Source organism: Sarcophilus harrisii, chromosome 1 (assembly GCF_902635505.1).
Source record: "Sarcophilus harrisii chromosome 1, mSarHar1.11, whole genome shotgun sequence".
Lineage (NCBI taxonomy): Eukaryota > Metazoa > Chordata > Mammalia > Dasyuromorphia > Dasyuridae > Sarcophilus > Sarcophilus harrisii.
The window spans coordinates 348,817,876-348,833,339 of NC_045426.1; the positions used below are offsets into that span (position 1 = coordinate 348,817,876).

At 37.4% G+C, this 15,464-nt stretch overlaps 1 protein-coding gene across 6 annotated transcripts in view; it reads left to right on the forward strand.

Annotated features, from left to right (window-relative positions):
* The window catches only part of PDZD2 (PDZ domain containing 2), a 348,056-nt gene that overhangs the window by 208,553 nt on the left and 124,039 nt on the right, over positions 1-15,464 (forward strand). For all 6 annotated transcript variants that reach the window (XM_031945886.1, XM_031945887.1, XM_031945889.1 and 3 more), the window contains one exon: positions 11,225-11,367. In XM_031945886.1, the coding sequence (XP_031801746.1) occupies positions 11,225-11,367 (143 nt within the window). The remainder of the gene's footprint in view (positions 1-11,224; positions 11,368-15,464) is intronic.

A 15,464-nucleotide genomic window follows, 5' to 3' on the forward strand; every position in this document is an offset into this window, starting at 1 on the left:
ACCTCTATATATACGATGCCAAGATTTCCTTGCCTCTCTGACTTTTCAGTGTTCTTAATGGACTATTCCCATCCCCCTCTTCCTGATGTCTGTGCTCTTTAGCACTGCCATATATTGCTCTAGAAAAGAGATTAATAGAGTAGTGGAACTGCAGTTATCCCTCAAATTCCTATTAGCTGGGCAAAGTGATCCTGAGCAAGTCACCCAATATCTCTGGGGTTCAGTTATCTCCACTTTAAAATCAGAGCATTGGATTTAAGGACTTCTAAAATGCCAAACAACTCTAAATTTATGCTCCTATGATCTTAGAATAAGTTTATTTTGCCCATTCTAAGTTTATGGTGCATAACTCCAGTTGAACTCCTTGTTTTATTGTCCACAGTGATCTTCTCAGCCTTTTAAGTTTCCTGCTTTTTCTATGCTACTTCTTCCTCCCTCTTCCTTATACTTTCAGTAGATATCTTAGCTTTCTATTTCACAAAGAATGAAGCCATCTAATTGTATCTCCCTAATCACATTTCTTCAAAACTTCTCAACATCATCACCCACTGTCTCCTCCCTGATCTGTCTTATCTCCTATCTCAAAAAGAGAAATGTTGCTTGTTCAGGTTAATTGTTCTACCTGTGCCCTTGATCCCATCTTTTCTTCCTCCTCTAGGAAGCTGCCTCATCATCTCTATTCCCTGTCTCTCAATATCTATATCTCCCCTTCTCCAATAACTTTTCCCCATCTTCCCACAAACTTGCTCCCTTCCCAGTTATTTCCCTACCATGTTGCCTATACTTTGGCCATCATCTCCACAACCTTTTTCATTGGAAACTTGGACTCTGCCCCTGAGGTACAGCTCTAAGAGGTGAATTTACTTCATTTTACCTGGAACCAGGTCTCCAAATCTCTTCTCAGTCATCTTCTCTCTCATTTTCCAATTCTGTTTTTTTGGGCTGTGTTGTCCTCATTAGAACATAAGATCCCTGAAGACAGGGTCTATCTTGCATGTTTGTATCTGTATTCTTCATATCTTAACCCTATACCTGGCATATAACAAGCACTTAATAAGTACAGTCAACCAATCAATCTTATCATCTATTTATCCATCATCTATCATTTATCTACCTAGATTTCCTAATCCTTAAAAAGGTCATTTTCCACTTTATATAGCTACCACTATTCCTCTTCCCTCTCACTGCTCCCACTCGCTTTTCAATTTCATTGGTATTTTATTTTTCCAAATACATGTAAAGGTAGTTTTCAACGTTTGTTTTTGTAAGATTTTGTGTGCCAAATTTTTTTCTCCCTGCTTCCCTTACTTTTCTCCTCCCCAAGACAAGCTACATCTGATGTAGCTATACATGTTCAATTATTTTAAACATATTTCTACATTAGTCATGTTGTAAAAGAAGACTCAAAGGAGGAAACCATGAGAAAGGGGAAAAAAACAACAAAAAAGTGAAAATAGTATGCTTCAATCCGCATTCGGTCTCCATAGTTCTCTCTTTGGATCACTGCTAACTTTCTTACAAAAGTTGTCTATCCTCATGGCCTCCATTATCATTCATCCTCTCTTTACTTCATTGCAGTCTGACTTTGATCCTTGCCACTCTTCTGAAACATCTCTTTCCAAGGTTAGCAGGGATCTCTTACTTTCCAAATGTAATGGTCTGTTTTCTTTTTTTTTTTTTCCCTCCCTGACCTCTCTGTAGCACTTCCTACAGTTATACTCCATACAATTTCCTTCACCCAGCTGCCAAAGTGATTTTCCTTAAGCACAAATCTTATCATGTTGCTTTCCTACACAGTAAGCACCAGTTCTTTCCTTTTGTCTCTAAGAGAAAAATATAAATGTCTCCATTAACTTTACTTTTTCCCCATTAACTTTTAAAAAGCCTTCTGCTACTTTGTCCTAACCTATTTTCCAGCCTCATCATATATTCCTCCCCCTCTTATAGTCTATGAGCCAGCCAGACTGGTCTTCCCTCTTTTCCTCACAAGAAGCATTCCCTCACCTACCTACCTCCATGCTTTTTTTTTTTTTAACCAGTCATTCCCCATACCCTCCCTCCTCTCCTCTCCCTCTTAGAAACCCCCTCTGACTTAAGAGGGTACCATATTCTCTATGAAGCCTTTCCTGGTCTTACCAACTGCCATGATTCTCCCTCTCACACTTCCTTTTAGATATTATTTTCATCTTTTTACATTTATTAACCAAATGAAGTTATATATGTTCGACTTCCTGTGTTAGAATGTGAGCTCCTGGAATATGGTAGGCAGTGAATGCTTGTTGATTGATTGATTGATTAAGAACAAAGTTTTCAGGAGGAGGAAGTCCTGCTCTCTCTGTTTCAGAGCCATTTCAGTTCTGGTTCTCCTGCTCTTCTGACTCTCCCTTCTTTGTCTCCTTCACTAGTCCTTTATACTCTTCCTAAGTCCTTTATGGTAAGCGCTCACTACAATTCTATTATTCGAGCATTCTGTATACTCTTTAGTTGAAAATTTCATTTATGCCTATAGTTTTAACTACCACCTCTACTAGATTATTCCTAAATACATATTTCTAATCCCAAATTGTCCTTTGGGCTCTGGATCTATCTTTCCATTTGTCTGTGGGAAATCTCTACCTAGTATCTTATTGGTATTTCCAATGAAATTTGTAAGAAGTTAAATTTCTTATCTTTCCTTTGAAATCCAGTCATCCTTATGACTTCATTAGTTTAGCCATTAATAAAACATTAATCCTGTTTTAACAGTATTCAAATCTCATACTATAATTCATCCCTTTCACCTTTCATATTCAGACTATTTTTTCTCTCCCTTTCTTTCAATTTCTAACAGCCACCATCCTAGACAAACTTTGTATTCATTTTGTTCTTACCTATATGGACATCATGAGAACCAGAGTTCGAATATGACCTCAGATGCTTATTAGACACATTATTATGGGCAAGCCATTTAATCCTGTTTGCCTCCAGGAAAAACAAAACCAAAAAACTTCTTGAAATCAGGAACTTGTTTTTTTGTCTTTGTATCCTCATTGCCCGGTATATAGGAGATGCTTATTTACTATTGGTTGAATTGAGTTGAATTACCTATGCTCATGTTCTTCCCAGGTCCTGAAATATTCTTCCTCTACTTTTCTGATTTGAACTCTGCCTCTTTCAGATAGCTTTTTCTCATATCTTATCCCTTCCTCAATCAATAAGAGAGACTTCTTTCCACTGGACATCCCATAGTGCTTTTCTTTGTACCTCTCTAATTCTTGTATGTAATATCTTTTATTATGCCTATTTAATGTATGCTTATCACATCTCCCCTTCTGAGCCTCCCTTCATCCTGAAAGCCCAATGAGGATAGAGATTTTATTTTTTTATTACATATATTCTGTCCTACCTCCCTAGTATCTAGTTTAGTGTTCTCTACATAGTAGATATTTAATACATATTTCTTTAATTGAATTAGTATCTTTCTTTCTGTGACTTTATGACACACATAATAATATTCAAAACAACTGTTATAAATAGGAGAGAACAACAGATGAAGCAAGACCCTGGACTACTATAAGCATAATTACCCCAAAGCAGTGACATACATACAACTTCCTGATACTGACTCAATTAATTGCAGAAACATAAAAACATATCAGTTTATAACTAAAAGAAGTCTTAGAAATCACCCAATCTAATATCTCCTTAACATAGAGGAAAAAATCAAGGCCCAAGAAGTAAGCTGACAAACTTTAACTGCAGATGCTAGAAGCTTAAGTCTCCTGACTCCATGACAGTGGATTTTTCCTTTAGGCTATATTGCCTCATCTTACCCTGAATGTTGGATTTTCTTCCTCTAAAGAAGAGACAGAAAAATTTAAAAAAAAAAAAAAAAAGGAGCTAAGGGAACTGAGATATGTGGTAGAAGTCTGGTTTGTCTCACTGATAAGAGTAAAAAAAGTTCATAAAGAGTGACTAAGCTTGGGGAAGGAAGCTGATGTTATTTCATAACAATTTTGGCTTCCAATGATTTACTGAATGAAAACACAACAGCACCTAGTTTAGTGCCTGGTACACAAATGCTCAGCAAGCAGCAATGGTTTTGCTTTTCTAAACTTGTATCTTTGGGAGGGGGAAGGAGTTTCTCTAGAAGCAGGCATTTGTCCAGTCCATTGGGCAATTTTAGGGAGTGGATGATTAAAAGAATGATGTTAGCGTCGTTAGATTGGGAGAGTTGCCTTCCCAGGGGCCTGAGTTCCTGAGAATTTTATTGACTCAATTTGTGGAGATTGTTCAACTTCTAGATACAGTGAGATCAAGGGTCAAAGAATAGGAATGTAGGAGTTCAGTCCTCACAACTTACATACACCGATGATTCTGTGATCTTATCACAATGTAGTTTTATACTCTACATAATTAGCAGTAGTCATTGGACTTCCATACTTTTTCATCCTTTGGAACTAACTGCACAAAGGCTCTCTCCAGTCCACTGGAAGCCTTCCTCTGGTCCTTTTACCATTCTGTCAATACTGTAGCAACTCTCAGTCTATTATCCTTGATCTCATTAAATGATCAGCCTACTTTCTTTTTGCTGTTCTCAATATATCACCACTTTTCAAGCACAAGTTGTCCTTGGTAATATCCACTATGGCCCTTTGAGTCACCTGCAGACCTGACCAGAGATATTCTTTTCAGAATTGTAGTCCCATTGTGTCATAGGGAGGATGGATGTTTTTCTGTTTAAAGTGGAGCTGTGATTTCATTGTTATGGATTGCTCCCAGAATGAAATTTTCTTCCCTACTTCAAGTCAGTAATCATTCTTTAACTTATAGTATGAGACGATTACCTGGGGTACTGAGACATTGACTTGCTCAGGTCCCACAATGAGGTCTTCCTGACATTGAGACCAGTGCTCATCCATTCTGCTACACTGACTTTCCCCAAGAGAACACTGGAGCTGAAAGGATGGATTTGCACTGAAAGTATTATGCATTTTCCCAGCTGAGATCCAGCCCATTCTCCCGTTCAGTCCTGAGTCTAGCTCCCTTTTCCTCCAAAGCTCCTGTTCGGGTGTGTGTACTCACAGACTAATCTAGTGGTCTGTCCTAACTTCATACTAACTTCAAACATCATCCAATTGTGAAACTGAGAGTCTTTTTAATTAGAAATAAAATGAGTCAGTCCCAAAGTTGGAGAAAGTTCAGGATTTCTTCCTCCCCGAATGTCCAGTGACATGTGGAGAAAGCTGAAGAGGAAGGATTTTGGTTCTAGCCCATCCTGTTGTGTTTCCTTCCCATGCTTACGTCTTCTCAGCCCTCATTAACTGGAAGCTCAGCTGTGGCATTCACTTGGGGCCACTGACTGCAGTTAAATGCAAGAATTGGCTTGCTCATGGTCAATGAGTCTCCTATGTTAGAAAGTTGCTGACTTCTCATGGAAAACTTTTGAGGAATTCTTCAGCTGACATACACTATTGTCTCTTAAGGGCAGGGCAGTGTTTTGTGAGAGATGCCCTTTTTCCTGAAAACAGGAACTTCATTCTTTTTTTGCTCCCCAGCCAGTACTGAAGTTCTTTCTATCATTGGCACCAGATGGAGAGGGACTTCTTTTATTTTTATTTTGTTTGTAGCTTCTCTTTTATTTTACCGCCCCCCCCATACTTTAACAAGCATTGATTTTTTTCCCCTCCTACCTCCCCAGACTGAAAAAAGCAAGCAAGAAAAAATGTAGCAAATAAATAGTTTTTTTTTTTAATTCTTTATATACATTTTTATTTAATTTTGTCTTTTGATATCAGTAAGAAGCAACATGTTGAACAGGAAGACATGTTTGCCAAAGATCTTGGCCATTGTTTTTTTTTTTTTTTATTTTTTTTTATTTAATAGCCTTTAATTTACAGGATATATACATGGGTAACTTTACAGCATTAACAATTGCCAAACCTCTTGTTCCAAGCAAATAAATAGTTACTATTTTTATAATGTTTACTGTGTTCAGGCACTTTGCTAAAAGCTTTACAATTACTATCTCATTTGATCCCATTTGGTTCTCATAGCAGCTCTGAAAGGTGGATGCTATTAATATTTCCATTTTGCAACTAAGGCACACAGAAGACAGGTTAAGTGATCACACAGCTAGTAAAGTGTCCGAGGCCAGATTTGAAATTTGGTCTTTCTGACTTTAGGCCTGGTACTCGATGTTCTTTGCCACCCAGTTCCTAGATAGCCAAGTAAAACAGATTCCTCATGTTCATATCCATTTATGTCTCATTCTGCATTTTGAGAAAGGATCATTTAAATTTTTTTTATTTTTAACACATTTAAAAATTTTGAGTGATGAATTCTTTCCCTCTTTCCAATTTCTCCCCTAATTGAGAAGCCAAGTAATATGATACCCATTATATGTGTGAAGTCATGTAAGACATATTTCCATATTAGCCATGTTGCAAAAAAAATGTATGCTTCAGTCTGTATTCAGAGTTTGTTAGCTCTCTCTCTCTGGAGGTAGATAGCCCTTTTCCTCATGAGTCCTATGAGACTGCTATAGATCAGTGTAATGATCAGAATAGACTTCCACAGATAATTATTGTTAAAATATTGCCATTAACTGATTCTGCTTGCCAATCTTTGTATCAGGTCATATAAGTCTTCTTAGGGAAAAAACTAAGGTGATACATTTTGTGAAGAGACCAAACGGAAGGGTTTTATTTTTCCTCTAGTGAGAATATTTTGTGGTAGATTGCAAGATGCTAGAGATGGCACACATTATTATTGGGCTTTCTCTAGCATCTTACAATCTGAGTTTTAGGGTTGCCTTTTTTTTTTTTAAACAATATTTTACAATATATATTTTAAGTTTACAAAGGGCTTTACATATATTATTTCATTTGACACTTACAACAAAGTGCTATCATCACCCCCATTTTACTGATGAGGAAAGTGAGGCTTGATAGCGACTTGCCAGGATCACACAGTTAGGCCCATCCCTCAGGTCCACCAAGCTAGGGTGCTTCTCCTTTAGTTTCCCATTTATTCATATCCTGTGATGCTGATTTTCAATATTTAAATAACTATAATTTGATATAATTTATTTCCCTTGAAGCTTTGTATATTTTCATTTTAAGCATTTTGAAATATGATACTGAGAAGATTTTTAGGCTTACCAAGGTGGCCAAAGAGGTTTATGAAACAAAAAAGGTTAAGAACCTCTGATCTTGATGATGCTTGTGGATAATCAAGAACTTTTTAGAACACAGAAGCCTAAGTTGGGCAGAATCTTGCATAGAAACTCAAATAAAAGGTTTAGTTTTGGATTTATTATTCAATTACTTCAGTCATTCTGACTCTTTGTGACCTCATTTGAGGTTTTGATGGCAAAGATACTGTAGTGGATTGCCCTTTCCTTTTCCAGTTCATTTTTACAGATGAGGAAACTGAGGAAGAGTTACCTGACTTGCCCAGGGTCACACAGCTGGTGTCTGAAGCCAGATTTTAACTCAGAAAAATGAGTCTCCTTGATTCCAGGCCTGACACTTTATCTACTGTGCCAAACAGACACCCCTTAAAGATTAAAGTGTCATTGAATGACACTTTATCTACTGTGCCAAACAGACACCCCTTAAAGATTGAGTGATCATCATAATTATTGGGGAAAATAGTGGAGAAATAAGGGACAAACTCCCCAACCTAGTACTTGCTGGAAATCTGTTGGTGACCCTCTCAGTTTCAATATTCGAATCTGTACCTAGGCTCTTGCTGGTAGATATGGTGTGACAGTAATGACAATTATTTGAATAAACCTACTAGAATTTACAAATCCTTGTGAAGCTCTCTTTCTGATCAATCACTTGGGGAATCTGTAAGATTATTGCAAAGGTGCTGTCACATAAAAACATTTTTGGAATCCTTTTTTTGTAATTGCTCTTGGAATCAGTTCATAAATCACACAAGAAATATCATTTTCATCCCATTAAGCTAGAGAGGCAGCAGAGTCAGAAAGGCCTAAGTTTAAAGCCAATCTCAGATACTTATTAGCTGTCTTGGGTGACACATGGATGATCATAAATCACATGTTTTTATGCCTCAGTTTCCTCAACATTAAATATTGTTGTTTAGTCATTTTTCAGTTGTGTCCAATTTTCTGTGACCCCCTTTGGAGTTTTCTTGGCAGAGATACTGGAGTAGTTTGCCATTGCCTTCTCTATCATTTTGCAAGTGGCGAAACTGAGACAATAGGATAAAGAAACTTGTTCAGGATCACTCAGCTTGTGTCTGATGTCATATTTGAACTCATGGAGAATCTGCCAGACTCCAGGCCCAGTGTTCTCTCACTGCTCCAAAGCTGCCCTTTTTTCATTAAGTGAGATTAAGAAATAACACTGTTGTTAACAAAAATGTAAAAGAACATTTGGCTACCCTGCCAATATGCCCATCAGACAGATACATAGAGTAAATCAATAAACCACATTTCATCCAAAAAAGCTTTTTTTCCCCCCATCTAATTATCTGAGAAGCTTTAGATGTCTCCTAGTACCAGGGAATATGGGTTATGTTAATGCTCAAAGTTCCTTCTACCATTTTGATTCTGTGATCTCTAAAGGATTATGTTTGGGGACATATCCAAAACGTTGCCATCTGAACAGATCACCTGGGATATGGGATTTACTTAAATAAATTGTAGCCTAAAGAAATGCAGATGGGAGAGATGCCTGTTTTTTCCCTATTATTTTGAAGAACTAATGTTGGATCCACTCTGCATCCAAACTGCAGATCTTTGAATCAGGAAGAGACATATTGAAACATATTGGCTATGGGATTCTAGGCAAATTATCACTCCCTGACTTGTCCTGGTAGAGAACGTACCCCATTAGGTGTTCCCTAATTAGGTGTGATTCAATCAATCACAGGGCCATACACTCTTCCCTCTAACAAAAAAACAAAACAAAACAAAAAAAAAAAACTCTTGATTCTAACAGTATTTACAAATGATCAAATGAAAACAACACGATTCACTTCATGTGTGTCTCATTTCCAACATGAGTTTTATATTTTCAAAAGAAAATACTCTCTGATCTTCTCTCCAAAAAAGGGGAGCCTCAGCTTGAAATCAAGTAAATTTACCTATTCCTAAAATCAAACTGTGAAACTCTTGACCCATTAGTAATGTCTTGCATGCTTTTTTTTCTGAACTAGAAGACAAGACAACTCACATTAAATGGTGTTCAAAAGTTCATGAATTTACACATACACAAGTGTGTGTATATATTATACACATGTGAATTTACACATATATGTGTGTATACCTTAATTTCCTCATCATTAAATATTGTTTAGTTGTATTTCAGTTGTGCCCTGCTCTTTGTGATCCCTTTTTGAATTTTCTTGATTTTTATACACATATATATATGCATGTGTATGTGCATATATGTATGTGTATAAGTATAGGTGTGTCTGTGTTGCATATATGTCTGTGTATATGCATGCTTATATGTACATATATGTGTATGTATATAGATTGTGTGAATATGTAGGTGTGTGTATATGTATATGCATTGTGTATGTGTGTATATCTTATTTGTGTATATGTAGATACATGTATATTTACACACATATATGACATATGTCTTGACATATACACATATAATTTATCTCACAATAACCATGTGTGAGAGGTTCTATTATTCAGTCCATTTAGCAAGAAACTGAGGCTCATTATAATGAAATAACTTCCATAGGGTCATATGGTCAGTAAGTATTTGGGATAGGATTCAAATCCAAGACTTCTTGATTCCCAGTCAGTGTTCTGTCTAGGAGACCATACCACTTTTATAAGAAGCAATGTCCAGTTACTCTTTCAGAGCACCTTTACTGGATTATAACCTGGCATGGTATATAGATAGGACAGCTCACCCATCTTTGACATATGACTGTGCTGTGCAGGTGGATGGTATACACGTGCATTAATATCAGTTAATAAAACCGTGTGTCATTAGGTGTTTCTGGTTGTGTGGTATGTGTTGAGGAATAGTGAGTTGGTACCAGGAGCCCGAGTTGGTGAGGGGCTGCTGGTAAGGGTGGAATGTATCTCACTCTCCGATAGGTGGGCTGTCTCAAATCTCTGAAGGACAGAAATGGGACAAGAGGAGCAATGGAGTCAGAACAGGGAAACTTGAAGAATAAGTTCATGAACTTCTGAGGTAACTCTCCAGCTTCCAGAGTTGCATATGGCCCAGACTGTCTAATTGGTCATCTGGTTAAAGGAGAGCTTTTCAGCAGTGCTATGCATTTCTGGAAAAATCAGACCCTCCAGCAAAGTGCAATAATAGGGATATGAGTCCAATTGGTCTCTAATGTCTGGCAATAATTTTTCTAGACATTCCTATTGCTGCACATCAGCAATCAGTTCAAGTCTTGTGTGTGTGTGTGTGTGTGTGTGTGTGTGTGTGTGTATTTTACTGTTGCATAAAGCTTCATTTCACTTTCTGACAGTGTATTTCAGATTTTCCAAATGTTTCAAATTCTTTCTGTTTTGCAAGCATTTTTATTGGGCACATTGCCTATTCCTAACAGTATGAGTTTAGGGAGATTTTATCATTCTTGTACTTTGAAAGGAGACTTGGACTTTCATGATAGATAAAGAAAGCAGATAGTTATTTCATAATCATAATCACACTGGTCATACCTATACATACCTAAGCATCTGTTATGATTTTGTCTTTGTATTCCTGATGTCTAGACCAGGGTCTAAGACATGGTAGGTGTTTAATAAAGTCTATTGCATTGAATTGAGGTAGTAAGTCCATAGAAATTTGGGCAATAAAGTCCCAGAGAAATCAAATAAATTTTAGTTCTTGGTCTCCTTCTGGTTGTTTTTAAAGGATTTTTAAGTCTTCAGAGTGAGATTTTTTGCCAGACTCCTGTTTGTGTCCTTTCATTGAGCCACCACATTAGAGATGATGTAATTGAGAGTAGAAGGGGTAGCGATGGGAGATAGGAAAGAGAGCATGTAAATTTGTTAGGATGTGAGCTTTTACAAGGCAAGTATAAACAGCACTTGGAGTCATGAATTTGCTAATTGTTCTTTCTTGCTGTAGACTTTAATTCTGACATACAGAGAGAACATTCAGTTCCTCTACCCATTTCTAAGTGTTTCTGATTTTTACCCCAGCTGTGATGGCTCCATGAAGTGTCTCCTGTTCAGTGCTGTGTCATTACATCAGTATAATCTTTTTTTTTTTCCTTCTAGCGGGAAGGCTGCCGGATATGGAAGATGCACATGGTGAAAGGATCAGACGGCCTGGGCATCCAGATAACGGGAGGCCGAGGATCAAAGCGATCACCCCACGGAATCATTGTCGCACACGTAGAAGAAGGAGGCGCCGCTCACAGGTATGGAACTGTGTCTGCATGGTCTCCCTGCCTCCATCCTCTCCCCTCCTCATCTTAACCATTTTAAAAAAAGCTAATTTATAGGAATCATGGGATGTCATGCTAGACTTAGAGGCAGAAGATCCTTATTCAAATCCTGCTTTTGACACCTAACTAGCTATGTGGTCGTGGATTTGTGGTCACTTAATCCTTTTAAATTTCAATTTTCTCTCTATAAAATAGATCCAGTATTTGCACTGCTCACTGTTGTGAAGAAAATGTTTGTTTATATCTACACAACTCATTTACGTTTTTAATTATCTGTTATTTTGTCAATTGGGTCTTTCTAGTAATTGGCAATTTCATTATAGGAACATAGATCAATAGTGTAAAGGACCTTAGGGGTCATCTACTCCAGCTCCTCCATTTGACAGAGTAGGGAATCGAGGACTAGAGTTCTAAGTGACTTGACCTGTATCCACATCAGTAGACACAGAAAAAGAATTAGAATGCAGCTATTCCTGGCTCTTGGGAGGAACTTTAGTTCAGCACTAGATACACTGCAGAATAATGTTAAAGTTGAATAGAAATGGATTCTTATGGATCCCATATCCATAAGACTTATAAAACCACAAATTAACATCATTTGTTGTATTTTTATTTTGCTAAATATTTCCTAGTTCTATTTTCATCTTCACTCAGGAATTTGTGGGAGCCCTTGAGTTCCACATTTGTACCAAACTGTAGCAAGGTTTCCCCCAAATCAGTAATAAAATTGATTTTCAACTATATCTCATGAATTTAGTCTCTTTGCTTTTATAAGTCAGTCATACCAAATACATATAGAAGAATTGCACATTTAACATATACTGGATTGTTTGCTGACTAGGGGAAGGGGGTGGGGAGAAGGGAGGGAGAAAATTTGGAACACAAGGTTTTACAAGAGTTTTAAATGTTGAAAACTGTCTTTGCATGTATTTTGAAAATAAAAAACTATTGTCAAATAAATAAATAAATAAATAAGTCAGCCATACCTTGAATTCAGATCTTCTGTTTTTTGAAGTATAATCTCTTTGTTATTGCAGGAATATATAGTGTCTAATAGCCAGAGGTCACAACAGGATTAATATGTCACTTTCTTGCTAAACTCATTCCTGATTTTCCCTTCTACTTGTTTGTGAAATATGTTTAAACAAAGTATCTCAAAAGTCTTAAGTGCAGTTTTATGCTATTAAAGTTTTAATGGACAGTGCTACATTATTAAAATTTTAATAGCACAAAATCATATTTAGACTTTGGAAACACCCTGAATATTCTAAGAAATAGAGTATTTCATAGTTGAGGGCAGAAGCAAGGTGCACTGTAGCAGGTAGAATTTGCCTGTAGATTAAGAAAATAATTTGCTACATTTATTGGAAGAGGAGGAAAGAAAAACAATTTTACAATTAAGTTTCACTAGCTTTAATCCCTAAAATGTTGGAGCTGGAAAGTATCAGAGTAACAGAATCTCAGATGATCATCCACTCCTGAACAAGAATCCTTTCTTTATAATATATCCAACAAATGGTCCTTCTAGCCTAAAAACTTCTAGTAGAGAACTTGCTGCCTCCCATTTTAGTTACTCTAATTAGGAAATTTGTCCTGATGTCAGACCTAAATCTGCCTCTCTGCAGCCTCTTTTCCTCACTGATATTCATCCTGTTGTCCAGCACTAAGCAATGAAATCATCTCTTATGAAACAATTCTTCAAATACTTGTCAAGAGCTGCTATGTTTTCCTCCCCTTATAACCACCCACTAAGTTTACTCTTCTCCAGACTTTTTTTTTGTAGGGCATAAAATTGAGACATTTCAGAACTCTGATTTCCTTCTCTATCAATAGCCTTCCTTAAATGATCTTGAAGATCTTTTACTCCCATCTTCCCACTGTTCCAATAAAGAAGCTGAGATCCATAAAAAGGGTGACTTTGCTCAAAGTCATCAAGCTAGTGAGTGGTGGGGCTGTGATCAAAACCCAATGATCTCTTCACTCTTTCTATTGCCTAAAATCATTGAGCATTTCCTGAGGGTTCACGGAAACACGGCAGCACCCTTGCATCCTGTACTAAGGAAGACACCTAGTTCCCACCATCAGAGTTTACAATCATCTTTGGTTTGAGATGCCATAAAGATTTGTTGCTTCATGGATCTGTGGTATTATAAGTGTGAGGACTACCTCCATTTAACATATTTAATAAGTAGACCTTTTCATGGATTTTCAGAGTCAGTCTACATGATTTCTGTAAATTATAAAGTTCTCACCTGCTAGATTACTTTCCAGTGATGAGTCCCTCTGGTCCTAGTCAAGCTGCTCCTTAGATAAAGCATACTTTAAAGTTTTGTAGGATGTGCTACAGACTAAGTACTCTTCTGGCATAATCCTCAAAAGCCTAACAACTTGGCTTCCGTGATACAGTGAGACACAGGGGTAGAACTTTAGTTGAGACTAAGAGTTAATTGATGTATATCTAGTAATGATAAGAATGTAAAAAGAAAGGAATGGAACGGATTGGAGAGGGGCAAAGGTAAAGAATATAGTGGGGGAGAGTCTCCTAACCTTCCTCTTTTAGAAATCTCTAGTTTCCTTCAAAGCTAGACTCAAGGATCACTTTTTATATGAAGCTTTTCCTGATTTCTAGCTTCCCTGAAAATTAACTTCTCTCTGTCCATCCTCACTGTCCTAGATACCTTGGGGTATCTGGGAATTTACCTGCTGGATTTACCTCTCAACATGCTAAATCTAGGGAATTCTGGGTAGTACATAACATTTGCATGTATTTATCTATGTGTTTATTAATTGGCTTCTTCATGAAATCATAGGTTCAGAGCTGAAGAACATCTTAGGGACCATCTATTATCCCCCTTTCATTTTGAAGAAGTGGAAACTGAGGGCTAGACAGTATAAGCAACTTGCTCAAATATTAGGTGACAGAATAAGGATCTTGACTTCTATTGGGCAGCTAGGCAGCTACAGCAATGCAATGGGTACAGCACTGGTCTTGGAGTCAAGAAGGCTCATTTTCCCGAGTTTAATTCTAAGCTCAGACACTTACTGTGTGACCCTGGGTAGGTCACTCAACTCTTTGCCCAATTTCATCATCTGTAAAATGAGTTGAAAAAGGAAATAACCAAGAAAACCCCAAATGGGTCGTGAAACAATAACAAAAACAACTCAGTCATCCTATTCCTTGATAGGGAACAAGATTGCAGGTATTTTGTGGGAAGGAGACATCTATAGAACCTGGTGGTAGAATGGAGAGCCAGGAGCCTAGAGAGCTATGGGAAGTAAGGAGGAGGAGTCCAAGGCTTCCAGGAGGAGATAACCAGCTAGGAGGGAAAGTGACTATAAGAGGCCACTGGTATTTTTATGTATTGTAAGGGCTAGCATGAGGAAGAGAGATTCGGGGCTTAGAACGGAGAAGTAGGAGCAACTAGTCAAAGTTAGAAGAAAGCACATTTTGTTTTCTTATAAAAAAATAATTAGAGTTGGGCCATGGGGCCACTGAATTAGGAGAGAGTGGATTTCTGGATCAGATCCAGGCTATGCTGGTTGGTTCCACATAACAGTAAGTACTCTGAGCTGTTGCTGCTGAACTTTCTGGGAGTTTTTTGGTCCTGCCCTTTTGTGGGTCCTGTTTTGGGCAGTGATCTTCCTCATGCCTACAGTCTCCTGGTATTTTTCACTGACATCCTTTGGGCAAAGTTGTTGGTATCTCTCAGCCACTCATTGACTCTACCTGCTAGGAAAAATGTTAATAAGTGTGGGTGCTTTAAGGCATGGGGACATTAAGTAAAACCACCATGGGGAAAGAGTTCACCCAGATATTGATTTGAATTCTGTTGTTCCTCAAAATTTCCAGCTTTGATTCTGATCCTATACCATTTTCCCCCTTTTTCTCCTTTAATTGATCTCTGCTTGAATTTGGGGCCTTCCTTGATTTCTTCATCTAGAAATGTTGACCTTCCTTTCCATGTTACTCCTTCAAACAGTGTACTTTGGTCTGTCTGGCCAATAAGTATTCCAAAAAGGTAACCTAAGGAAAAGGCTACCTTTTTGTAATACTTCCTTTTATCATATGA